We start from the raw sequence: 27,133 nt of genomic DNA on the forward strand, positions 1-27,133 counted from the left end.
ACAGCCTATTCATGACGCATACATCTCTCTATTGAATCCTATCTTCCTACTGCCTTTCTTTAAAATGTTTTTATGTATTTTTGAGAGAGAGAGAGAGAGAGAGAGAGAGGGAGACAGTGAGTGTCAGTGGGGGAGGGGCAGAGAGAGAGGGAGACACAGAATCCGAAGCAGGTTCCAGGCTCTGAGCTGTCAGCACAGAGCCCGATGCGGGGCTCAAACCCACAAACCATGAGATCATGACCTGAGGTTAATAAGATGCTTCATCAACCGATCCACCCAGGAGACCCCCCCCCCTTTCTTTAGGGTAAAGATGTATTCCCTTGGGAAAAAAACCTGACCTAAGGACATTATTACCTCATTTTTAAGTATTTTTGTAATTATTATGCTGTTCATCCCCACAGATTGGCCGTGATCATTGACATTTTGCAGGAGACACAGATTTTTACCAACGGTTGTACCAGCGCTAAGCAGACAAGCCACGGGAGATCCTGGCCTCCTGCTTCTCAGTCTGGTGCGTCCCCCTCTGAACCTTGACATTCAAGACTGTAGCAGTGTCTTTTGGTGGTTGAATTGGAAAATACGCATTTCTGGAGAAACTTTGTGGTTATTAGACCAAGGCAACCACCAAGTATACCTCTCCTACATTTTCATGTTCAGTTCAAGACCTTGATCTTGAATCCTCATGAGCTTTAGCTAGTCTATGACTGCATTGCCATAGACATTCTTCTGATGCCCACCAAACTCTGTGCTTGGAAGCTTCCAGAGGAGAATGGACAAGTTTCCTTGGTTCCTTGTAGCTTCCCGGGGAAGGTGCTCCTGTGGCCAGAAGGGAGGAGGAAAGTGAAAATCCCCAAAGAAGGGCATTCTTGGGACTCCAGAGATGGCACAGGGCTCCCTGTGGGTGGCACTCAGTGCAGGCTATCGGATGACACGTCACACATTAGGATTGGCTTCCTATGTGCGTGTGGCCATTCTGTGTAAGCTGAGGGCACTTGTCACAGGGTATACAGGTGTGTGTGCGTGTGTGTATTTAGAGTCTGAATTCCACGTGGATCAGGGAAGGAGGGGTCCCCGAAAGCTTGCTAAGTGCCCACTCTGTGCCCAGCCCTGAGCTGGGACCAGCAGGGGCTGCACAGGAAGGAAGGTCACAGCCCGAGGAGACGTTTCTAAGACTGAGAGCCATTCAGAGACTCTGAGGTCACTGTGCCAGCTTAGGGGTCTGGGCCTTGAGCTGCAGGCTCACAGAAGGGGAGCTCCCTGGGGTAGCCTCATCAGGGCTGGAGAAGGATGCTGGCCCTGATTCCTCCCCACTGGGTGCTCGCCTGGACCTGCAAGGAGTTTGTGAGCCCAGCTGGCCTTGTGCTTTTGGGGGTGTGATGGGAGGGGTGGCTCAGGTCTGGGGCGCTGTGGGCGAGTAGGGGTCTCACCCCTGGAAGTATCTGTGGCATCTGTGGCACATCTGGGATGGGTAGAAGGGTGCATGGTTCTGGTGGGGGGGAGCGGGTCTCAGCCGGTCCCCGTCCCCGGTGGCTGTGCTCCCTCTGTGCCCTTCATTTTCTGACCAGCCCTAGGAGCAGAACCTAAAGAAACCGAACAAGGAAGCAGCAGGCGCAAAGAAAAGCAGAAGTGGAAACCTTGGAGACTTGACCCTCCTCCTTGAAGGGGCCTGAAGCCGCCTGGCACTGCCATGGGTGATGTCTGTGCGGAGAAGATGAGGTGGCCGGACCAGGCCATGTGGCTGCCGTTGGCTCTGCTGCTTCTCTGGGTCCCAGGTGAGGGGCTGCCCGAGGAGGGGGAGGCTCAGCGGTGAGGGAGGCTGTGGGGGACAGGGGAGCACAGGAAGGGGCACTGGGAGAGGGGCACCCTGTGTCCACCACGTAAGGTGGATCGTACCCTGGAAACGTGAGACAGGGCATTCACCTGACCTTCCATGAGCCACATTGGGACGCCCAGAAGGGGCTTTGAGGGCAGTTTCGGATGGATTATTCCAGGAAGAAGGAGGGGCGACCAGGTGGCAGCAGAGCGGGTGGGAGAGCGGCTGAGGCTGAGCACACCGAAGGGAGGGGGGTGTGTTTTGTGCAGGTGTGGAGGAGGGGTGACGACTGGTGGGAACACCACCCTCTGGGGTGTACTGAGGTGTGTGTAGCCAGGGCAGCGCGAGGGGCTCAGCGTCCTCAAGGCAGAGAGATGGGGACACAGGGGAGGGGACGGTGGTGGGGAGGAAGGGGAGGGCAGAGAAGTCACAGGGAGGAGAGCTTCTCCAGGGAGCCGAGGACTTCCCGTTTCCAGGGATCCGGCTTCCATGCCTCTCCGGAGCTCTCTGCACACAGGCACCCACCGCCTAGACAGGTCTGTCCCTGGGGTGCCTAAAATCCTTTTGGTCGTTTTGATTACAAATTGCATGTTTTCTTTGACTCCGTTTGCTAACTGGTTGGCCACGGGGAAGCTCTTCCCTTTGTGTATTAATTTGGCAACGGGTCACCCTCCCACGGCTACTCTGTCCATCACCCTCTGGGGCGTCCTTGTGTTTTCATGGAATCTGCCTGCAGTGGGAGCTCGTGGCTCCTTTTGGATATCCATTTGTCCCGTTTGTTTCTCTCATCGGCCACAGGCTGGTCCAGCCAGAATGATGCAGTGACCATCCTTGACTTGTCTCTGACGAGGGCAGGTGTCACTGTTTCCCATTAAGTGTGAAGAAGGCGTCTGCTTGTGTCTCGTTACAAAGTGTTTTTTTTTAATTTTTTTTTTTAACGTTTATTTATTCTTGAGACAGAGAGAGATAGAGCATAAATGAGGGAGGGTCAGAGAGAGAGGGAGACACAGAATCTGAAACAGGCTCCAGGCTCTGAGCTGTCAGCACAGAGCCCGACGTGGGGCTCAAACCCACTAACTGCGAGATCGTGACCTGAGCTGAAGTCAGACGCTTAACCGACTGAGCCACCCAGGCGCCCCACAAAGTGTTTTTAAAAACAGAAGCAACAGGGGCACCTGGGTGGCTCAGTCGGTTAAGCATCTGACTTTGGCTCAGGCCATGATCCTGGGGTGCATGAGTTCAAGCCCTGAGTTGGGCTGTGTGCTGACAGCTCAGAGCCTGGATCCTGCTTCGGATTCTGTGTCTCCCTCTCTCTCTGCCCTTCCCCCACTCATGCTCTGTCTCTCTCTCTCAGAAATAAATAAACATTGAAAAAAAGAAATACATTCCAGCCAATATTTTCCAAAACATAGGAAATCATTCGTTTTATCTAAGTTTACAGACTTGTTTGTAGAGGCTTGTAAATTACCCTGGTTATTTTTCTTATGACTTGTGTATGTGCATCTCCTATTTTTCTTGACTTGGCTATCACTAGAATGTTGGTATCTTGCATACAAAAAATCAAGTTTCCAACGTATACGCTAACTCCACTGTGTTCCTGTTTCTCAATTCGCTGATTTCTGCTCTGACTTTACTCTTTCTTTCCTCCTGGGTGGGGTGTATATGCGTGTGTTCCTCTCCTGACCTCCGGAGTTGGGGGATTCACTTGTTTATCTGGGGTTCTCAGGGATAGGACTTGGTGATCATGAGCAGCCAGAAGGGAGGCTGGGGTCTGGAAGAAGGGGCTGCTGTGATAAAAATCTTGGGGGTGACAGAAAAGTAGAGGAAGGGAAGGTTCTGGCTGACGGGGGGTGGCCAATGTGAGATGGGGCAAATTTGGGGGTGACTCCCAGGGCACCCCTGACCCAGGCCCATCTGGTGAGGGGCCCACACTCGGCTGTGTTTTCCAGACTGTTCCTCTATAAGTGGCCCCACCTCCATGACGGGCACCTTGGGGAGTTCCCTGATCGTGCAGTGTTCATATGAAGAGCAATTAAGAACACATTTCAAATACTGGTGCAAAAAGCCATGTTTTTGGAAAACTGTGGAGACCAAACAGTCAAGCAAAGAAGTGAGGAAGGGCCGCGTATCCATCAGGGACCATCCTGCAAACCTCACCTTCATAGTGACCTTGGAGAACCTCACAGAGGATGATGCAGGAACATACCGATGTGGGATCGATACGTCCTGGTTAGGAGGATATTTGCAAGACCCCGCCGTCCACATTGTGGTGTCTGTGATCCCGGGTGAGTTGTACGCACCCCTCCCCCAGCACCAGCACCAGGGCCCCTGAAGGGTCTCAGGCGGGAATAGTCGAGGCAGGAAGCAGATCAGAGGCTTGGAGCAAACTGTGTGTGTGTGTGTGTGTGTGTGTGTGTGTGTGTGTGTGTGTGTATGAGGTGGGTAGTAGGTGGAGAAAGAGAGTCAGGGTGGCTTCCTGGAAAAGCTGGCCCCTCTGCTCAGTCTTGGGAAGGGGCAGCTGAGAAGGCAGAGTGTGCAAAGGAGAGAGGGAGCCATGCTACAGGACGGTGGGAGCTGAATGGAGAGGCAGGTGGGGCCAAACAGCGAAGGTGAAGGTGCTGGGCATAGCGGGGCCTCCAGCCAGACTTGCAGTCAGACTTGGAGTTTAGACAGAGATCCCAGGCGGGCAGCGTCTGGCTATGGCTAGAGGAGGATGAATCTGGAGCACAGGGGTGACCCAAGGGCTCTCCGGAGGGCCCTGACCCTCCTCCACAGGATGGGATCAGGGCTGTTGGGGGCGCACAGTACCCCAGGCCCCAGGCCCCAGGGAGGCTGTGGCCCCGGGGGGTCCTCGGTCCTGCCTCCACCCTGAGTGAGCATTTTGTGTGAAATCAAACCAAAAAGGTATTGGCAAGTAGCAGGAGAGTCCGATAGCGCTATCCCGGGTCTCGTTTGTGTTTCCGCACCAGCAACAACGTCCGCCCCACCCGCAAACATCACTGTAACCCAGATCTCAACAATCACAGCTGGAATCACGACCATGCCGTCCTCATCCTCACCCACTGTCCCCATCACCATGGGAGCCACCCACAGTGCAAGCAGCCAAGAGGAGTTCCAGCAAAGCCAGGGCGTGGGGTGAGGTCCTCTGTCCCCTGTCCCTTGTCCTGGAGGTAGGCCCTCGCCTCAGGAGTTGCTCAGGGCCAGGGGAAGCCTCGAGGTGGGGATGGCAGGAAAGGAACTTCTAATGAGGGCTGATGCTCCTACCAGGGATGTGCTAAATGCCCTACACGTCACTAGGGCCCTGGGCCGTCACCGCCCTCATGTTACGTAGGTGCAGACGGCTCAGGGAGGTTAAGTGATCTGCCAGGTCACGTAGCTGCGGGAGGCGGGGGGCGGGGGGGCTTCCACCCAGGTTTACGTGACTCCAGAGTCTTGGTTCCTCCTTCTAAACCTGTGATTCTCTTTTTTTTTAAACTTTATTTCTTTATTTTGAATGGGAAGAGGGGCAGAGAGAGAGAGAGAGAGTTTCAAGCAGGCTTTGCATGTCAGCACAGAGCCCGACATTGGGCTCAAACCCACAAACCGTGAGATCACGACCTGAGCCGAGATCAAGAGTCGGGCGCTCAACTGACTGAATCACCCAAGCACCCCTAAACTTGTGATTCTTGGTCTTTTGGGGTCACAAGCCCCCAGGAGAATCCGACAATGCTCACAGACTCCTTAGAAAAGCGCGTGTAGTTGTAAACCACTTCTGAGGATCTCAGACTCCCTCACCAGGCTCCACCCTGCGTCCTGCCATTCAATGCCAGCGCTCACCACCTGGAGTTAGCACAGACCCCGTGGGTTGAGGGCTCAGTTCCATAAGACTGCCTGACTTCAGATGCCAGAGCAGTTTGGGGATCCCCAGGCCATCACGTTTCTGGCCAACTGGCTATGAATTTGGGGGTTCCCATGACCCTTTTGGGTTTGATAATTGGTTAGATAGCTCACAGAATGCACGAAAGCCCAGTGCTTACGAGTATGGTTTTATCATAAAGGAAAAAGGCCAGAAGCAGCCAATGAAGAGACACATGGGGTGAGATCTGGGAGGGTCCTAGGCACAGAACTTCCCTGCTGACTCCTAGGAGGGTCAGGGCACGTCGGGGCACATGCCATTATCTAGGCACGATTGGTTGAATCACTGGCCACATGATTGAACTCCATCCCCAGACCCCCTCTACTTCCTGAGTTTCAGGCTGGCTCAGAGCCCCAAGTCTCCATAATCATGGGGGTGGGCCTTCTGGTGACCAGCCCCAGTCTTGACCCATTCATCTCTTAGCATAAACTCGGGTGTGATCCGAGGGGTCCTTCAATAACAGAGGCTAGCCTACTATTGGGGAAATCCTTAGGATTTAGAGTCTCCCTTCCACAAGCTAGGGGCAAAGGCCATTCAGATTCTTCTTATTTTTTTTTTTTTAAGTAATCTCTATACCCCAATGGGGCTCGAACTCACAAACAAGAGTCACATGCTCTACCGACTGAGTTAGCCAGGTGCCCCCATTCAGATACCTTATTCTATGACCCCCCAAAACCCTTCCACAGGCCTTCCATCAACCCAAGTGACTATCTTAACATCAGGCAAGGTGAAATTCAGGTCCTAAACACACCACTTCCAGAACTGACTGCAGATACACACACAGGAGGCAGAACTAGGTTTTGTAAGGCCTAGAGCCTATGCAGTTTGGTGTGTGTGGGGGGACTTACGTCTTTAAGAAAAAGACATGGGGTGCCTGGGTGGCTCAGTCCGTTGAGTGTCCAGCTTCGGCTCAGGTCACGATTTCACCGCTCATGGGTTCGAGCCCTGAGTCAGGCTCTGTGCTGACAGCTCATGGGTTCGAGCCCCGAGTCCGGCTCTGTGCTGACAGCTCGGAGCCTGGAGCCTGCTTCCGATCCTGTGTCTCCCTCTCTCTCTGCCCCTCCCCTGCTCACACACTGTCTCTCTCTCCTTCAAAAGTAAATACACATTTTTTTTTAAAAAAGAAAAAGACTAGAACATTATGAATGCAAGCTAGACAGGAAAGAAGAGGCTGGCAAGCGAGGGACCTGAAGTCAGCTTCCCACGACCTCTGCTGTGGCTTGTTCGTATGTGAAATGGCAGAGCCACGAGGCGACTTTTTTTTTTGTGGCAATGTTTGTGACTGCAAAAGGCTGGGGGACATGCCAGTCAGAAGCAAGACTTGAATAAATTATGGTCTGTCCATGCAGTGGAATACTATGCAGTGGTGGAGAAGAGCGAGGGTCTTCTTTATTCACAGACGTGGAGAGATGTTGAAGACGTGTTGCTAAGTAACAAAAATAGTGTTGGATCACACCTCCTTTGTGTGAAAGAAGGGGGAAAATAATGTATGTTTCTATTTTCTTGTATCTGAATAAAGAGCTTCTGGAAGGTTCTTTTTTTTTTTTTTTTAAATAAACGTTTATTCATTTTTGAGGGGGGCACAGAGAGAGAGGGGGGACAGAGGGTCCGAAGCAGGCTCTGCACTGACAGCAGTGAGCCGATGTGGGGCTCGAACGCAGGAACCGTGAGGTCATGACCTGAGCACAAGTCAGATACTCCACCAACTGAGCCACCCAAGTGCCCCTGGAACGTTCTTAAGTACACTGATATACTGTCTACTTAAAAAAAATTTTTTTTAATGTTTATTTATTTATCTTTGAGAGAGAGAGAGAGAGAGAGCACAAGCAGGGGAGGAGCAGAGAGAGAGGGAGACACAGAACCCAAAACAGGCTCCAAGCTGTCGGCACAGAGCCCGATGCGGGGCTCGAACTCACAAACTGTGAGATCATGACCTAAGCCAAAGTCGGACACTCAACCGATTGAGCCACCCAGGCGCCCCCTCTCCTTTTTTTTTTTAATGTGACCTTTTCTATCGATTGCAAATAAGTGGGGGTGGGGGGGGAGTGCAAGCTCCCACCTGCTCAACACTGCCGTGTCCTCCCCAGGCTCCAAGTACTCCTTTCCTTGTTGGCGCTTCTGCTGCTTCTGCTGGGGGGAAGCTTGTTCCTGGCCTGGAGGATAGTTCGTAAGCGGGTCAAAGGTGAGTCAGCCCCCTGCTGGGTGGGGGGTGGGTGGGCAGGCCCCAAGCACCTCCCTCTCATTTTTGAGGCTCTGTGTCCTTGTTCCCCAGAATGGGCATCAGGGGTGTATCCTTGGACCACATGTCCTGGGTGACCCTCGAGGCCAGGCCCCAGAGGAGGTGTCCTTGGTATGGCGGAGACAGGCCGTGGAGGGGGCTCCCTGGAAGCTTGTCCGTGAAGCGGTCACCCTCTTCTGTCTGATACCCTTCTGGAACCTCCCATACTCTTGAGGGTGTTGTCCCGCCCAGCCCCTGGCCATCCTCACACTCTTGAAGACAGCTGTTCCCAACTTCCTGTAACATGGTGGGAACGGTAACATCAGTGGGTGCTTCTGCATTTGCTCTGGGCCCCGGGGGCACCTCTTCTCTCTACCCTCTTTCCCTGGCTTGCTCCTGGTGGGCTTTGGGGCTCTCAGACTCCCTTTCCTCTGGGACCTTCTCCTGGCTCCCCAAAAGCAGCTTGGGGGCCCCTCCTGGCTGCACCTGTGTGCACGCACCCTCATACCCTTTTCACACCAGACTCTCCCCGCCTGCTTTCTCGCCTGTCTCCCGCCGGCCTGTGCTTCTCCTTCAAGATCAGGGACTGGAACTCAAGAAGGCACCCGGTCAGTTTTTGTTGAATTAATGTATTGTTTAGTATCTCGAGCCATGAGGGCACCTCAGATGCTTTGGGCATCCTGGGGCCCACTTGCTCTCCTCTGGGCTTAGACACAAAGAGAACACATGTGGCACCCCCAGCACCCTGTCTGGCACTCAGGAAGTAGGTGCTCAGTTGACTCTAAACGAGCGAATTCAATAAAAAGAGCAGAAGGATGCAGATGTGACCATGTTGCTGGCTGGAGGCCCAGCTGTCACCCACGGGGCGCAGGTCTCTGCCCGAGTTGCAGGGTGAGCCTTCTTTGCTCTAAAACTTCTGGACTCCATGAGCAGCTGCCTCGAAGGGGAATCCTTGCCCGGCCTTATGGGAGGAGGGGTGCATGCCCCACAACTGGCGGTGGGTGCTCCCGGAGCCCGTGCATCCTGGGGATCGGGGCGGGGGCCCACCGTGGGGGTCAGGCCTTTGGTCAGGCCTTTAGAAGAGGAGTCGACCTCAGCACGTGTGTGCCTGATGCAGGGAAGGAAAACCACTTCCCCTTCCCCCTCTGCTTCCCCCACATCACTTCTGAGTGCCCTCCTCCTCACCCCAGGCCAGGCCTCCCTCTGGGATTTTCTCAGCCTCAGGCCCGTGGGTCCCAGCGCTCTCTGCCCTTTCACCTAGAAAGTTTCCCTTTTTTTTTTTAATGTTTATTAATTTTGAGAGACAGAGAGAATGTGAGCAAGTGCACACGCCCTCTCACAATCAGCGGAGGGGTGGAGAGAGGGGGGCAGAAGATCCGAGCGGGCTCTGTGCTGACAGCAGAGAACCCGATGCGGGGCTGAAACTCACGAACTGTGAGATCGTGACCTGAGCCGTAGTCGGATGCTTAACCAACTGAGCCACCCAGGCGCCCCAAGAACCTCCCTTCTGAAAAATGGGGATATAAGGTTGTGGGAGAACAGGGGCGCCTGGGTGGCTCAGTTCGTTAAGTGTCCGACTTCGGCTCAGGTCACGATCTCACAGTTCGTGAGTTCAAGCCCCGCATCGGGCTGTGTGCTGACAGCTCGGAGCCTGGAGCCTGCTTTGGATTCTGTGTCCCCCTCTCTCTCTCCCCCTCCCCTGCTCGCATGTGCTCTTTCTCTCTTTCTCAAAAATAAATAAATAAACATTAAAAAAAATTTTTTTTAAAGATTATGGTAGAACATTTAAAAAATAAGCAAAAGCACAAAGAAAGAAATAAACTGTCCATAATAATATAATAAGAAAGAAAACTCCCAGCACCTGGAGAAAACCAAGCACTGATGTTTGGGGCATGTCCTTCTCGTGCTTCTCAATGTTTATTTATGCAGATATGATTTCTTACTTATGGCTTGCTTCTACCACAATCCCTCTTACACACACACACACACACACACACACACACACAATGCACACACACACATATTTGCACTTAACCTACCATTATCATTTTCCCTGCTGTGCAATGTTTTAGAAGTCTCTTACTGCAGAGTTTAACGATGTGTGGGGGATTGCACCTTGCTTCGTGGACCCTCTGTCACAGGAGAAAGGCCTTTGTGTTCAAAGATGCGGACACTCCCTCCCCATCCCTGCAAGTCTCAGCTCCTGTCCCCACACTGTCCTTGGCTGCTCTGCTGCAGCCTGGTGCCTGCCTGTCACACACAGCCTATCTTCCCCTCCGCCCACTCATGATGAGTTCATTCATTCCCTTGCTCACACACACAGCACAGCCGTCCGGAGCACCTACCGTGGCACCGGGCCCTGTGCTGGGCTCTGGGGGACACAGTCGTGACCAGGAGAGACTGGGTTCCACCTTCCTGTGCAGCTGGCTCTGGCCGAACTTTCTCACTGCCACATTCCTTCCCCAGCAATGTCCACCCATCTCTTCTCCACCAGCCACCAGGTCACCCACAGAGAGAGACGGTGACAGGAGCCTGCACACAGTATTTGGAACAGAATGTGTTTGCTCCTCAGAGCACCCAGTTGGTGTTCCATTAAGCCAACCGAGAGCACTCAGCTAGCACTTCCCTCCTGTGTGTCTCCTGAATGTCGGTGTCTCACCTTTGACTCTGGGGCTCTATGAGGGGTGTGCAATGTCTGTCCCTGGTGCATCTAGTGCGGGGGGCCCTGGGGTTGCCTGGCCGTGCAGCTACACTAAAGGCATTCCGGCTGTGTGCACAATGCCCACTGCCGGCCCGCTCCTGGGTCTCCGGGTTCCAGCGGCCAGGGGTGCACAGAGCCATGTTCAGAGGCAGGTCTCCTGCAGAGCGACGCTGAAGACGCCACAGGCCAGAGGTCGTGTGCCCTGAACCGTGGTTCCCTGGAGCCACAGGGCCTCCTGTGTGAGAGGGACAGACCCCCAAGCCAGGGGAATCAGAGCAGATGACCCCGGTGACCTCTCATGGTTTGATGCAGTACTAAGGTCTCCATAAGGACGGTTCCTTTTTTATTTTTAATTAAAAAAAATTTTTAGGGCTCCTTAAAACACAGATTGCTGAACCCATCCCCAGAAGTTCTGGTTCCACACGTCTAGGGGAGGGCCTGTGGATCTGCGATTTGTTTATTTGGGTAAAAAGCACGTATCGTAAAATTTGCCATCTTGGCCATTCTTTTTTTTCATTAATTTTTTTTTTTAATTTTTTTTTTCAACGTTTATTTATTTTTGGGACAGAGAGAGACAGAGCATGAACGGGGGAGGGGCAGAGAGAGAGGGAGACACAGAATCGGAAACAGGCTCCAGGCTCTGAGCCATCAGCCCAGAGCCCGACGCGGGGCTCGAACTCACGGACCGCGAGATCGTGACCTGGCTGAAGTCGGACGCTTAACCGACTGCGCCACCCAGGCGCCCCTCATTAATTTTTTTTAACGTTTGTTTGTTTTTGAGAGAGAGAGAGCAGGGAGGGGCAGAGAGAGGGGGAGACACAGAATCCAAAGCAGGCTCCAGGCTCTGAGCTGTCAACAGAGAGCCCGATGCGGGGCTCAAACTCACGAACTGTGAGATTATGACCCGAGCTGAAGTCGGACGCCGAACCCACTGAGCCACCCAGATGCCCAGCCATCTTAACCATTCTTAAGTTTACAGTTTGGTGACGCTGTGAAAGAAATCTCTGGAACTGTTTCATCCTGCAGATAGGTCCTTGTAAACAGGTGTCCTTCTCCAGTCTACTCCCACTTGAGAGCATTCTTTATGAGTGACTGTTTCGAGACCTAGCTTTGTGTGGCCACTCTCCCCAAGCCTGTGCCTTCCCGCTGGTTCATTTATTCTCTCCTCCACTCACGCATTCATTTTTCATTTCCTTCTTCACCCACTCACTCTCTCTGCAATTCCTACCCTGAAGTGACAGGTCCCCAGCATCAAAGTCTCTAGGGAAAGTCCTTCCTCCAGCTGGATCATAGGGGATCCTTATCCCTGTTTTGTTCTTGGGTTCAGACTCCTAACTCTTCTCTCTTTAGCTGGTGAGAATCCAAAGCCACTCCGGACCCATAGTCAGGTAAGACACAGGCAGAAGGTGTGCCGGGGTGGCTGGCGGAGAGAAAAGAGGACGTTGGGGGCTTCAACAGTCCCACTGGCCAGTGGAGGTCTGAGTGCATTGTTGATGGATGGAGTTGGGTGCTTGCCCAAGAGCAGGGAGAATGATCTCTGGGACATCTGGTGGTTGGGTCTCTGGCCAATTAGCTCTGGTTAATCTGTCCCCACCCCCATCCCCCATAGAAAGTGGAATGATGGAGGGTCCGTCCATGCTGACTTGGGGGGGGCATTCAAATACTGCCCAGAGGGGACCAGAGTGGGGGATGGGGGAGGCACGGTGGGGAGACTGGGGCTGGGGCACCCAGAACATTGAGAGACGGGGTAGATGTCCGCAGGCAGGCAGGAACAGAGGTCCCTCTGAGCTGGACTATGGAGGGGCTCCGTGGACACCTGCTAAATCTCCACACCTTCTGCCCACCCAGAATACTCTGCAAGGTGAGCTCTATTATGCGAATCTGGAGCTGCAGGCAAGGACGCTTCAGGGAGAGCCCACACAGCCGAGACAGGAAGAGGTAGAATACAGCACTGTGGTGAGTGTGAGGGCCTGGCGGCTGGCGGGAGGTGGGGGAGGGGAGGGCCTGGGCTCTGTGAGAGGCACCGCCCTGGGGGGTGGCAGCAGGCAGAGAGGGAAAGGAGGGGCTGACTTGGTGACCTTGTGCCCCACCAACACAGGGCCACACAGAACCTAGGTCAAGTGTACACCTTGCCAGAGCTTGGTGCCGTTGTGGCTGGGGGCTGGGGCAGAGACGAAGGGGCTGTTGGGGTGGCCAGTGATGGTCAACAGTCAGTGAAGCAGAACATTTATTATGCACCTACTATATACCACACACCGATGTTAAAGCCTGTGATTTCCCACTGTTTTGGTACCATTATCTCTTTGGCATCAACTCTATATTTCAGGTTTTTAATCAATGACCCCCCTGCAAGCCAACCCTTAGGCACAGTGACTGTAAAGTGCAGCGTGGAAGAGGCTTCTCCAGCAGGGGTCAAGACCCACCCATTAGCGGAAGAGTTCGGGGAGAGGTTGGGGACCCTGTTGTTGGAGAAGATGAAGGGAGAAAAGCATCAGACATGTGGCCCTGGGACTAGCAGCACCTTGTTTTTCTAACTTCGTGATTAATGATCTCAAAGTCGATCCAGGCACCCCACCCCCCCCCCGCCCCGTCTTCAGGTCTCATGCCTGGGACTTTGTGCTGTGTTTGAACAGGTGGGGTGAAGCAAGGGTGGGGCAGGACAGTGGGGAAGCCTGGACCCACCGCCGTGGAGCCCCTCAGGGTCCCCTCAGGTGTCCCTTGTCTCCATCCTGAGCTGGGGACCAGTGCTTCCCCTGCCTCTCCCTGAGCCTCCAGTCTCTCTCTCTGCAGAAGAAGCCTTCTCTGGAAGAACTTCACTACTCTTTGGTGGCATTTGACCCCGAGAGTCAGGATTCTAAGGCCAACAGGATTCCCTCCCGGAGGACCCTGGAACAGGAAACAGAGTACAGCGTGATTAAGAAGACCTAAGCCTGTGTCTCTGGCCCCACCATCTGGAGGTCTCTGTGGGCCACAGGCCCCCTGAACCCTCACCCATGTCCCCCTCAGCCTGCTCCTCTCAACGGTCACCAGCAAGGCAACTGGGCCCCCCGCAGACTGTTGCTTTTGTGCCATCAGCCTGGCCGGCTTGATTGGGGAGGAGCAGGACCTGTAGAGAACCCTCCACCCCCCTACCCAGCTCCTGGCACATCCTTCCTCTTTGTTTCATTCCAGCTGTGTGTGGAGCACAGAGGCTCAGTCCTGTGTGGCTCCAGGAAAAGATGTGACCCATGTAGGATGGTACCTCTGAATACCTTTATAAATCACAGCTCTGTGGAAGTGTGTGGGATTGCCACGGCATGGGGAGCATTGGCAGAGAGACTGGGAGAAGGCAAAGGCCCTGATGATCGAGTCTCCCTGGTTTCAGAGACAAGGACCCTGAGGCCCAGAGAGAGCAGAAGCTTGCCCATGGCTCCAGAGCCAGTGGCACATTTCTCTGGACTCTTGGATGACTTTATTTTTAATATTAAGACATATCAATAAAGTGCAAAATCTCTTGAGAGAGAAGAAAAAAGTTATTTAAGCAATGCGTGCTATGTGTCTGCAATCCTCTATTAAAGAAAGCTCCTTCCTTTTGAAGGCTGAATAGTATTCCACTGTGAGTGTATATTGCACTCTGCTTATTTTTTTATCCACTGATGGACACTTAGTTTGTTTCTGTGTTTTAGCTATTGTGAGTATGTTGCTAGGAATGTAGTGTATAAATATCTCTTTGAAACTCGTTTTTTGTTTTGGTTCTTTTTCTTTTCTTTTCTTTTTTTTTTTTTTTTTTTTTGGTTAGTTTGTTTTAATTGTGAATGTTTTATTTATTTTTGAGAGAGAGGGAGAGAGACAGTGCAAGTGGGGGAGGGGCAGAGAGGGAGGGAGACACAGAATCCGAAGCAGGCTCCAGGCTCCGAGCTGTCTGCACAGAGCCCGATGCGGGGCTCGAACCCACAAACCATGAGATCATGACCTGAGCTGAAGTCGGACACTTAACTGACTGAGCCACCCAGGTGCCCCTGTTTGTTTTGATAGCAGCATCCTAATGGTGGTGAGGTGGTATCTCACTGTAATTTTGATTTATGTTTCCCCAGCGATTCGTGATGCTGAGCAACTTGCCACATGCTTGGTGGCCATTTGTATATCTTCTTTGGTGAAATGTCTATTCAACTCCTTTACCCATTTTTGAATTGGGTTTTTTGGTAGAATGTTAGTTGTCTATATATTCTGGATATTAATCCCTTATCAGATATATAATTTGCAAATATTTTCTCTCATTCTGTATGTTGCCTTTTTACTCTGTTGGTAGTGTCTTTGATGCACAAAACTTTAAAATTTTCATCATGTCCTATCATGAATTGAATGCTGAATTGAATGTTGTGAAGCTTTTGACCTGTGTTTCTTTCTAAGAATTTTTTTTACAGATTTCGTTCCTATATTTAGACCTGTGATCCATTTTGAGTTTGTTTTTGTATATGTTGCTAAAGGACCAACTTAATTCTTTTCCACGTGGATATCCTGTTTTTTCCAGCACTGTTGGTTGAAAAGACTGTCCTTTCCCCATTGAATGGCCTTCACTCTCTTGTTGAAAAGCATTTGACCACACATGTGAGGGTTTATTTCTGACTCTTTTTTACTCCATTGGTATCTATGCCTGACTTCATGTCAGCATCACTGTCTTTTAATTACTGTGGCTTTGTAGCAAGTTTTGGAGCCAGAAACGTGGGTCCTCCAGATCCTCTTTTTCAAGATTGTTTTGTCTATTCCCTCGAGATCCCACAAGATTCAGTATAAATTGTAAGATGGGTTTTTCTATTTCTGCAAAAAAATGTCATTGGAATTTTGATAGGGATGTATCTTAATGATATCAAGCCTTCCAATCCATGAACATGGGATGTCTTTTCATTTGTGTCTTCTTTAATTTCTTTCAGCAATGTTTTGTAGTTGTCATTGTACAAGCCTTACACCTCTTGGTCAAATTAATTCCTATGTATTTTAGTCTTTTTTGTTTGTTTTTTTTCTTCCAAATTTTTATTTAAATTCTAGTTAGTTAACATATGGTGTAATATTGGTTTCAGGAAGTATTTTACTCCTTTCGATTTTCTTGTCAGTGGAATTGTTTTCATAATTTTCTTTTCAGATTGTTCATTGTTAACGTATAGAAATGTGACTTATTTTTTGTGTGTTGTCTTTGTATCTTCCTACATTGCTGAATTCATTTATTAGTTCTAACTTTTTGTTTTTGGTAGAGTCTTTAGGGTTTTCTACATGTAAGATCATATCATCTGCAAACAGAGATAATTTTAATTCTTCCTTTCCTTTTCTTTTTTCTTTTTTTTTTTTTTTACTTCTTCATTTCCAATTTTGATGCCTTTTATTTATTATTCTTGGCTAATTGCTAAGCTAGAACTTCCCATATTATGTTGAATAGAAGAAGCACAAGTAGGCAGCCTTGCCTTGTTTGCAATCTTAGAGGAAAAGCTTTCAGTCTTTCACAGTTGAATATGATGTTCACTGTGGATTTTTCATACATGGCTTTTATCATGTTGAGATAGTTTGCTTCTATTCTTAGTTGAGTATTTTGATAATGAGAAGGTGTTGGATTTAGCCAAATGTTTTTCCTGCATCCATTGAAATGATCATGTTTTTTTTTTTTCTTTCTTCATTCTGGTAATATGGTGTGTTGCATTGATCAATTTTTATGTTGAACCATCTTTACATTCCAAAAATAAGTCCCACTTGGTCATGGTGCATAACCCTTTTAATATTTTGTTGAATTCAGTTGATAGTATTTTGTTGAGGATTTTGGCATCAATGTTCACAGGAATATTGGGCTTTAGTTTTGTTTTCTTGCAGTATCTTTTCCAGCTTTGCTATCAGGATGATTCTGGGCTCATACAATGAGTCTGGAAATGTTGCTTCTTTTTCTGGTTTTTAGAAGAGTATAGGAGGGATTGGTATTTGTTTTTCTTTAAATGTTTAATAGAATTAATCTGAGAAGCCATCTGGTTCTGGGCTTTCTCTTCAGAATATATTTTTTTTAAGTATTTCATTTTCTCTCTGTCTGTCTCTGTCTCTCTCTCTCTAAGTTTATTTATTTATTTTGAGAGGGGGACAGACATAGGAGAGCAAGAATCCCAAGCAGGCTCCACACTGTCAGCACAGAGCCTGATGTGGGGCTCAAACTCACAAACCTTGAGATCATGACCTGGGCTGAAGTCAAGAATCAGATGCTTAACCGACTGAGCCACCCAGGTGCCCCTTGTCAGGATATTTTTGATTACTGATTCAGTCTCCTTATTTGTTATTGCTCTGTTCAGTCTTTCTCTTTGTTCATTTTTTTCTTTAAATGTATCTTTATTTTGAGAGAGAGAGAGAGACAGTGCAAGCAAGGGAGGGCCAGAGAGAGAGGGAGAGAGAGAATCTTAAGGAAGCTCCACACTGTCAGTGCAGAGCCTGACACAGGGCTCGATCCCATGAACTGTGAGATCATGACTTGAAGTCAAGAGTCAGACGCTTAACCCACTGAGCCACCCAGGTGCTCCTCCATAGTCTTTATTCTTGATTCAGTCTTGCTAGGGTCTAGGAATTTGCCCATTTCACCTAGGTTATCCATTTTGTTGGTGTACAGTTGAACAACTGTAGCAATCTCATGAATCTTTTTGTTCCTGTGAAGTCAGTAGCAATGCTTCCACTTTCACTTCTGATTTTGGTAATTTCAGTTTTCTGGGTTTTTTTTTTTTTTGTTGTTGTTGTTTTGTTTGTTTGTTTGTTTTTAAGTCCATCTAGGTAAAGTTTTGTCAATTTTGTTGATCTTTTGAAGAAACAAGTTTGGCTTCATTGATTTTTCTCTATTTTTTTTTTTGTATTCTCTATTTTGTTTATCTACGCTCTAATCTTCATTATTTCCAACCTTCTGGTAGATTTTGGTTTATTTTGTTCTATTTTTTTCTTTAGTTGTCTAAGTTGTAAAGTTAGGGTTTTTTTTTGAGATCTTTCTCATTTAAAAAAATTTTTTTGTAAGTTTACGTATTTATTTTGAGAGAGAGAGGGAGGGAGGGAGAGAGGGAGAGAGGGAGAGGCAGAGAAAGAGGGAGACAGAGAATCCCAAGCAGGCTTCACATTTTCAGGGCAAAGCCCGATGCAGGGCTTGGACCCACAACTTTGAGATCACTACTTGAGCTGAAATCAAGAGTCGGAAGCCCAACCGACTGAGCCATCCAGGCGCTCCAGAGATCTTTCTCATCTTTTAACATAAGCCCTTCCGGCTATAAATCCGCCCCCCCACCCCTTAGCACTGCTTTTGCTACATTCCACATTTGGTGTGTTGTGTTTTTTTTTTTTTTTTTTTAATTTTTTTTTTTAACATTTATTTATTTTTGAGACAGAGAGAGACAGAGCATGAACGGGGGGAGGGCCAGAGAGAGAGGGAGGCATAGAATCTGAAGCAGGCTCCAGGCTCTGAGCTGTCAGCACAGAGCCTGATGCGGGGCTCGAACTCACGGACCGTGAGATCGTGACCTGAGCGAAGTCGGACGCTCAACAGACTGAGCCACCCAGGCGCCCCTGGTGTGTTGTGTTTTTATTGTCATTCATCTTTGAGTATTTTGTAATTCCTCCTTTGATCCATTGGTTGTGTGAGACTGTTTTGTTTAGTTTCCCACAAATTTGTGAATTTTCTAGTTTTACTTCTGTTATTGATTTCTAGCTTTACCCTGTTGTGGTTAGAGAAAATACTTCGTATGATATCTATTTTTTTTTAATCTACCAAGATTTAGGGGCACCTGGATGGCTCAGTCGGTTGAGCATCTGACTTCAGCTCAGGTCATGATCTCGGGGTTTGTGAGTTCGAGCCCTGCGTCAGGCTCTGTGCTGACGGTTCGGAGCCTGGAGCCTGCTTGGGATTCTCTCTCTCCCTTTCTCTCTGCCCCTCCCCTGCTCATGCTCTCTCTCTCTCAAAATAAATAAATAAATAAATAAATAAATAAATATTAAAAAAAAAAAAAGGAAGTCTGAATCTTGCATCCAGGGCTCCTGGATTCTTAGTGTTTTAAAACCCTCTATTTCAGGGGCGCCTGGGTGGCGCAGTCGGTTAAGCGTCCGACTTCAGCCAGGTCATGATCTCGCGGTCCGTGAGTTCGAGCCCCGCGTCAGGCTCTGGGCTGATGGCTCAGAGCCTGGAGCCTGTTTCCGATTCTGTGTCTCCCTCTCTCTCTGCCCCTCCCCCGTTCATGCTCTGTCTCTCTCTGTCCCCAAAATAAATAAACGTTGAAAAAAAAAATTAAAAAAAAAATAAAACCCTCTATTTTGAAATAATTTCAAAAAACATGTGAAAGCAGTACCCAAAAGTCCCATATATCCTTTACCCAGATTCACTTATTTTTTGAAAACATTTTGCCACATTTGGTTTCTCAATATGTTAATATCTGTACATATTTTTTTCTAGAATCTTCAGTGAGTAGGCTGCTTACATGGCTTCCATTGGAGTAAGCCTGGGACACCCAGGTTCTGTCCTGCTGTGTGTCCAGGGGTGCTGGATGGCGCCCTCTCCCCATGGTGCCCGGCCCTTGTTCTGCAGTTCAGATTCCCCTCCACAGACTGCCAGCCTGATAAACATTTGCAGGATGAAAAACATTAGGTTAGGTATCCGTATATTCATAGCTGGTCCAAGGAGGTGGAAGGTATTTCTACATTAGCCCGAGTCCTTTCGAAAGATGACCCAGGGCTTACTTACCCGGGCTTAGAAAATGATTTCAAGACTATGTTTGTTTGTTTTTAAACCTTACAGCCCAACAAGTCAGCTGTTTGGGTGAACCCCATAGTGCAGCTGGCCTTGGAGATAGACAGAGGGATTGGACAACTGTATGTCTCCACCTTGTGGCTGCGTCTGGAATCACACATCTTGGATTCCAAGCGGGCGTGTTTGCTCCAGCTGGTAGGCCGGTGGAGGGAATTCTGGGTTTTCCAGGTCAGTGCGGCTGAGCAGGGGAAGGGCCTGAAACAGGGTAAGGACGGGAAGACTCCTGCTTGCTTTGCAGTTCCCCTAACCATCCACCCCGTGGATGTCATTGTGCTGAAGATTCCATTCCTCCTCAAACTTGAGCTCCCTTATTTAGCACCCAATTGCCTCTTCTCAATTCCTGAATTCTTCCCACCCTGACCTCAGCATGTCAGAGGGAAGGGCAGTCGCCCCACCTGTAGCCGGTGTGGCAGATTTGGGGTCAGACAGAACAGGTGTTAAATCTCACATCCGCCCTTACCAGCTCCACATTCTGGGGTTGGCATTCAAGGCCACCCCAGTCTGTTGGCTCAACCATAACCAAGGATGGCCTAGTTCCCCTCTGGTGCTTTTCTCCCTCGCCAGGCTGGTCAGAAGCAAGCTCTTTATAAAGGCTCTCGCCACTCCCCCACCACACCCCCACCCCAATCCTCTGTGCTGTTTTTTGCCTCTGAGACTTTCCAGACATCCCCTCCTGGATTCTCACTGCTGAGACTTCTTTGTTGCCATTCCTTTGATTTATGGCTTGCTAGTCCTCAGCAACTTTCAACTTGACCCTTTGGACTCCCCTTTGCCTTACATGCAAATCTGAGCCACCAGGGGCAAATGAACCACAACACATCCTAACACCCAAGCCAAGGGCAAATCCTGGGCTCCATGTGTCTGGGAAGGAAAGCGGAAAAGGGCTGACAGTGTCTACTTTCAGGATTGTTGACAGAGTCCGTGATGCACCAAGCAGAGGCCTTGAACCAAAACCTGCTCTCCAGGTGTGTGAATTCCTCCCTTCTTCTCCCTCTTTCTCTTTTTCCTTCCTTCCTTCCTTCCTTCCTTCCTTCCTTCCTTCCTTCCTTCCTTCTTCTTTATAGTAATTGTTAAGTAAGTCTATAAGACCCATGTGACACCTGCATGAGTGGGGGAGGGGCAGAGACAGAGATTGAGACAGAGAATGCAAAGCAGGCTGTCAGCACAAAGCCCCATCTGGGGCCTGAAACCCAGGAGCTGTGAGATCATGACCTGAGCTTTAGTGACACTTAACTGACTGAGCCACCCAGGCGCCCCGACCTTGTGACCTTTGTTTTAATAAATTATAAGAGGGAGCCTAACTTGTCCCTCTCCACCAATAGAGCCCAGCAGAGCACATTGGTTGTTTGCAGAGTGATGGTGTGACGGGGTCAACCTCAGCTGCCTTATGCAAGTTGCAACAGCCAGTGTCTTATAGTAGCATATTAGAACAAATCATAAGGATGGTGGCCAGGTTCCAGCCAGACACATAGCTGTTTAATGAGTATGCTTTAGCATATCCCATTGCTACCGAGAATGGTACTTAAAAAAATTATTTAAACAAACTTTTGCCAATTTGAGAGAAATGAGATCTCATTGCTTTTTTTTTTTTTTAAATGTTTATTTATTTTTGAGAGAAAGAGAGAGAGGGGAAGGGGCAGAGAGAGAAGGAGACACAGAATCTGAAGCAGGCTCCAGGCTCTGAACTGTCTGCAAAGAGCCCCCTGTGGGGCTTGAGCTCATGAACTGTGAGATCACGACCTAAGCTGAAGTCAGACGCTTAACCGACTGAGCCACCCAGGTGCCTCTTGAGATCTCATTGCTTTTAATTAAAATATCATTAATTCAGAAAAGACCATATAATTTTATACTCAGATAATGTCTCTGAACATAAAAATACAGAAGGAAAGGAAAAAGAAAGGTGAAGTAAAAGAAAAAAGTCCATAGAGTGCTCAGAAAATTCTAACACTGCAAGAAAGTATATAATGAAAAGTTCTCTTTGTCCTTCCCAGGCTCCAGTATACTAATCTTCCATGAAAGTAACTCTTGTTTTCTATTTATTACATAGCCTTCAGTAAATTTATTATTATGTCAAAAGTATTTCTTTCTGAAAAGATCACTATTTTCACTGCATATATGTGGGTGACCTTTCCACACTAGCATGTATAAATCTACCTCATTCTGTTTCTTTTTTTTAACTTTTAAAAATTTTTTTAATTTATTTTTGAAGGAGAGAGAGAGAGACAGAGCATGAGCCAGGGAGGAGCAGAGAGAGAGGAAGACACGGAATTCGAAGCAGGCTCTAGGCTCTGAGCTGTCAGCACAGAGCCTGACTCAGGGCTCGAACTCACAAACTGTGAGATCATGACCTAAGCCGAAGTCAGACGCTCAACCAACTGAGCCACGCAAGTGCCCCTCATTCTTTTTTGTTTTTACTTTTTATTTATTTGTTTTTTGAGAGACAGCAAGCATGGGAGAGGCAGGAAGAAAGAAAGAAAGAAAGAAAGAAAGAAAGAAAGAAAGAAAGAAGAAAGAAAGAAAGAAAGAAAGAAAGAAAGAAAGAAAGAAAGAAAGAAAGAAAATCCCAAGCAGGCTCTGCACTGTCAGCACAGAGCCTGACTCGGGCCTTGATCTCATGAACCATGAGATCATGACCTGAGCTGAAATCAGGAGTTGGATGCTTAACCAAATGAGCCACCCGGGTGCCCCTACCTCATTCTTTTATATACGGTTGCATTGTTTTCATTCATTTAATAAATATTTATTGAATACCTATTATGTGCAGGGGTGGAGGGCATCCTGTATTTCGCACCAGAGAGAAAGCAGTGAAGAAGATACATGCTGTCCCTTCCTTCTCTACCTTCTTCCCTAGTAGGGGGTGGACAGATAATAAAAATCACAGCCCGGTCAATCATTGGAGAGGCCTGGCCAGGTGTCTGGAAACAGGTATCCTGTCCTCACTCAGACTCATGAGAAGTGTGGCTGGAAGGGATGGAGGGGGTCAGACGTCACCCATTCCACAGATGTGAAAACTGAGGTCTGGGGAAGTGAAGGGGCGCACCCTAGTCTACACTGTATGGAGCCTGGATTCAGGACCAGGCTCCAAATAGGCCTGAGTCACCTTCTTCAAGCTGACTTCCTTCACCAGCCAAGTGGGTTTGAGACTAGCCTTACCCACCAGCTACAGCTGCGGGAGGGACAGTGGGATGGGCATTGATTGAGGCGTGCCAGCTGTCAACGCGGTGCGTGTGCTCACATTACCCAATGTTAGTGGCGACCTGTGATGTCACTTCCCCTCCCTCCCCGGACCACCTGTCCATGGATTCTTTCTGAATCCTTCTTGTAGGCACTTCTCCTTCCTTGTGAATTTCAGGCACAGCACGGCCATTTAACATGCAGGGGGGACACAGCGGTGGGAGGAAAGGAGAATGTGTGTGAGTAGCATGAGGGCTTGGAGTCCTTAACAGTCTTTTCCAGAAACATCACTCTGGTGAATTTGCCCGAGTCTGGTCCTCAGGCTTGCAAATCTAGAACCCAGACTCCGTCCAGGCAAGTGGAAAGGCTCAGCTTTATGATACTCAACCCAAGGGACTAATCTGGGGAGCATTCCTTCCCAGGGATCTGAATGCCTTCATGCCCTTCCCCATTTTTCTGATGTCAGCTCACTGGCAGGTCGCCTGAGTGGGCAGAAGGTAGCTCGGGAACGTGGGTGAGAGCAGGTGTCCCTGCACTGGGGGCTCCCCTTCCACAGCCAGGCTGGCTTCCAATGGCCCCCTTGGTCTCTCCCTTCCTCTGGGTCCCATCACCAGATAACCTACTATTGGCTTCCCATTTTTGTCTAGATTAGAGTCTCTCAAACTTGGCACTATTCAATGTTGTTGAGTGATTGCTTTTGAAGATCCAGTTCACATTCTATAAATTCACCCTTTGAAAGTATACAAATCAGTGGTTCTCAGCATACATACAAAGTTGTACAACCACTACCACTATCTAATTTCAGAACATTTTTTTATTCCCAAACAAACAAACAAACAAACTTTGTACCATTAACCCCACTTTTCCTTCCCTCATCCCTGGTAGCCACTAATTTACCTTCTGTCTTTATAGACTGACCTGCTCTGGACACTGCATACAAATGGAGTATGTCCCCTAGGGGGCAAAATCGTCCCTGGTTGACAGCCTCTGGTTTAGAGGGTTGGTTTGGCTTATCAAGGTTAAGTCAAATCATGACACTCGTCCGTCGGTCCTGGAAAACAGTCTATGTGTCCTTCTAAACTTCCTCTCTCAGTCTCCCCAGCGCTGAGATATAATTTAAATTACCTTGCCCTTCTCACCAGGAAATAGACTTTTTTTTTAATGTTTATTTTTGAGAGCGAGCATGAGTGGGAGAGGAGCAGAGAGGGGAACAGAGTGTCTGAAGTGGGGTCTGTACTAACAGCAGACAGCCTGGTGTGGGGCTCGAACTTACGAACGGGGAGATCATGACCTGAGCCAAAGTCAGACACTTAACTGAGTCACCCAGGTGTCCCCCAAAACCAGACTCTTAATTATAGAGAAGGAACTGGAGGGTACCAGAGAGGAGGTGGGTGGTGAGTGGGTGGAACAGGCAATGGGGATTAAGGAGCTCACTCGCGATGAGCACCAGGTGATGTACGAAAGTGGTGAATCACGTGAAACTAATACGACACTGCATGTTAACTAACTGGAATTTATTTATTTATTTAAAAAAAAATTTTTTTTTTTACATTTATTTATTTTTGAGAAACAGAGTGAGACAAAGCATGAGCAGGGGAGGGGCAGAGAGAGGAGGAGACACAGACACCAAAGCAGGCTCCAGGCTCTGAGCTGTCAGCACAGAGTCCGACGCGGCGCTCGAACCCACGAACCGCGAGATCATAACCTGAGCTGAAGTCGATGCTCAACCGACTGAGCCACCCAGGCACCCCAACTAACTGGAGTTTAACGTTTTTTTTTTTTTTTATTTTATTTTTGGGACAGAGAGAGACAGAGCATGAACGGAGGAGGGGCAGAGAGAGAGGGAGACACAGAATCGGAAACAGGCTCCAGGCTCTGAGCCATCAGCCCAGAGCCTGACGCGGGGCTCGAACTCACGGACCGCGAGATCGTGACCTGGCTGAAGTCGGACGCTTAACCGACTGCGCCACCCAGGCGCCCCCCAACTAACTGGAGTTTAAATAAAAGCTTAATAAATTACCTCGTCCTTCTCAGAGTCAGACCGCCCTCGTACAAACAGGCACCCCATTTTCTGTCATTTCCCCATTCCCTTGTCCTTATTTAGCATCTATTTACTAACTGTTTTAGGTGCCAGGGGCTGCCCGCACCCAGGGAATGTGGAAGAAACCGAAACAAACAAAGTTCCTGATTCATAGCTTTCCTCTTCCTCCTTCCACTCATTGCTACCAATAACAAACATTTGTTGGTGCCTGATGTGCAGAAAGAGGGATCAGGAGTTCTAGAAATTTAAGATGAAAAGTCTGTCAGAAGCCATCACATCTATGCCCTCGCTGTACATGGGACATTGGGAGGAAAGGAGGAGGGCGATCAAGGACACGGTCACATCAGCACAAGGACCAGGATCCACATGTGCTGACCTCACTATAGCGCTCTTTGGCTCCCATTACCAGGACTGGGGGTGTCTGTCTCGATATGATCACCACCCCCCAGGCTTTCTCAGGGTGCTTGATGAACTCAGCCTTATTAACTGATGTGCAATCCAAGGCAGAGTTATTTGTTCCTTTTTTTTTTTTTTTTAATTTTTTTTTCAACGTTTATTTATTTTGGGGACAGAGAGAGACAGAGCATGAACGGGGGAGGGGCAGAGAGAGAGGGAGACACAGAATCGGAAACAGGCTCCAGGCTCTGAGCCATCAGCCCAGAGCCTGACGCGGGGCTCGAACCCACGGACCGTGAGATCGTGACCTGGCTGAAGTCGGACGCTTAACCGACTGCGCCACCCAGGCGCCCCATGTTCCTTTTTAAAAATTTATTATTTTAAAAATTAGTATTTAAATTATTATTCTTTTTGAGTCTAATGGCATTCAAGAGATTTACCCAGAGAGGAAAAACTAGAAAATCTGTACAGTACCCATCCTGATTTTATTCTCAGATCATCATCTTTTTAGCGGGATGAACTCTGACCCAAACCTGTCCCTCTAGCCTCATGTCCCCTCCTCCTGCCATCAAGAAGCACCCCCTTCCCCGGATAATTCCCCAAGAAGTGCTGGGGAAGGCTCAGAATCCTTCCTCTCCAGCTCCTGCTTCTCCTGATGTATAAAAGGCAGCAAATCCCAACCTCATGTGGATCTTACCCCCAGCAATGTCCAGTAGAACTCTAATGGGAGCTACATGTGTAATTTTAAATTTCCTAGGAGCCATGTTAAAAAAACTTTTTAAAAAGGTGAAATTAATTTCAGTAGTACATTTGATTTAACCTAGTACACTCAAAATATTATCATTTGATGATATGGAGATACTAAAAATTGGTTTTTCATAATAAATCTTCAACACCAGGTGTATATTTGATGCTTACGGTGCATCTCAGTGCCCACTGGCCACACCGTCACATGCTCAGTAGCCACATGAGGCTTGGGGCTACCATATTGGTCTGGTTGCTAATTACCCAGCTCCCAGCCCAGATCCCTTTCCATCTACCTTCTCCTTCCACCCCTCCAGCTGCGTCTTAATTTCATGTATTAAAAAAGGTAACGGTGCCAGAAATGTACAGAGCTGGGTCGAGTTTTGGAAACGTGGCCGTGAACTTTGTCTTGGTGACTTAATAAGGAGAATGCATTGGACATTCTACGTGTGGCAAGCTTCTTTATTGCACTACCACTTCTGCCTGTGGCCAGCCACCCTTCCTCTCCAAGGCTGTCATTTTCTCTCTTTGTGCCCTAAATAAAAGTCTCAAAGACAACCATTCTGCCCCTGTTTCCTGTTTGAAAATTAGGTTCTGGTTAGCGAGGGATTTTTTTCCCCTTCCCATATTTGCTTTATCAGGATCAGTTTCACTGGTATTCATCTTATCTTTGGAACATGATATCAAATGGTGGGTGGTGGAGACCCATATGATTCTGCGGTAGCCTCTGTGTTACCAACATGGGGAGGGACTGTCAGTTCTTTATAATCCTGGTAATATAATCTACGTTTGTTTGTTTTTTCCCAAGGTTGGTTGGAGCGGTGAGCAAATCACAGTACACCAAGGGCTCACAGCAGGTGCACATCACCAAATGAGACATCGGAAGACACATGCAAAAGTCCTCCACTTCCTGTATAAACAAGGGCCAGATGTCAGATGACATCTTGTGCCGTCTCTGGCTGCTCTGTCTGAAGGGATGATTACCAGTAGCTGAACAGGGATGTCACTGAGGCTCAATTAGGTGTCTCTGGCAAAGGATCAGACTAAACTCTACCACCATATACTGGGGACCTCCCAACTGGGGACTCTGGTTTGTGCCTCGTAGAATTTCGGATTCTTCCTGCTCCCAGGCCCACACCAGCGATGCCCCATCTTTCTTCTGCTGATGTCAGGTGAGGATGCCCTGAGGACATACCCTTCCTGGGAACAGGGAGGAGAGCTGAGCTAGCTTAAAGGGCCTTAGCACTGGAAGGGCAGTTGTTCCCTCAGAAATCTGGAAAAATTTCAGAGAGAAATTAGCAGCTGAATAAAGTATTAATAGTTGTTGTTACCAGGGCCACATCACCTGGGTTTATCCTTAAAAGTGGGAAAG

The 27,133-nt window shown here is 48.7% G+C and overlaps 1 protein-coding gene across 7 annotated transcripts; it reads left to right on the plus strand.

Moving 5' to 3' along the window:
* Nucleotides 1-1,634: 1,634 nt before the first annotated feature.
* Nucleotides 1,635-27,091, plus strand: CD300A (CD300a molecule). Of its 7 annotated transcripts, none has more exons than XR_015244282.1 (8): nt 1,635-1,772; nt 3,763-4,098; nt 4,783-4,948; nt 7,796-7,890; nt 11,978-12,015; nt 12,476-12,583; nt 12,954-13,151; nt 13,403-13,533. XR_015244282.1 is itself a non-coding variant. In XM_086687952.1 (8 exons), exons 1-7 carry the CDS (start codon nt 1,688-1,690, stop codon nt 13,553-13,555), a joined length of 966 nt encoding a protein of 321 aa, XP_086544078.1. In that variant the 5' UTR covers nt 1,635-1,687; the 3' UTR covers nt 13,556-13,584; nt 13,799-13,933. The 7 variants fall into 7 exon arrangements, 6 of the variants coding, with proteins under 6 accessions (XP_086544078.1, XP_086544079.1, XP_086544076.1 ...); XM_086687952.1 differs by lacking the exon at nt 12,954-13,151 and adding an exon at nt 13,799-13,933 and having other exon boundaries at nt 13,418-13,584; XM_086687953.1 differs by lacking the exons at nt 12,954-13,151; nt 13,403-13,533 and adding an exon at nt 26,570-27,091.
* The last annotated feature ends 42 nt before the right edge of the window (nt 27,092-27,133 follow it).

The sequence above is a fragment of the Puma concolor genome, chromosome E1 (genome assembly GCF_028749965.1).
Source record: "Puma concolor isolate L17-30 chromosome E1, mPumCon1.1.hap2, whole genome shotgun sequence".
Lineage (NCBI taxonomy): Eukaryota > Metazoa > Chordata > Mammalia > Carnivora > Felidae > Puma > Puma concolor.

Coding starts and splice junctions, on each gene's coding strand:
- CD300A (XM_086687950.1), top strand. CDS start 1,688: ATGGGTGATGTCTGTGCGGAGAAGATGAGGTGGCCGGACCAGGCCATG. Junction 1,773..3,762: donor GCTGCTTCTCTGGGTCCCAG/GTGAGGGGCTGC, acceptor TGTGTTTTCCAG/ACTGTTCCTCTATAAGTGGC. Junction 4,949..7,795: donor CAGCAAAGCCAGGGCGTGGG/GTGAGGTCCTCT, acceptor TGTCCTCCCCAG/GCTCCAAGTACTCCTTTCCT.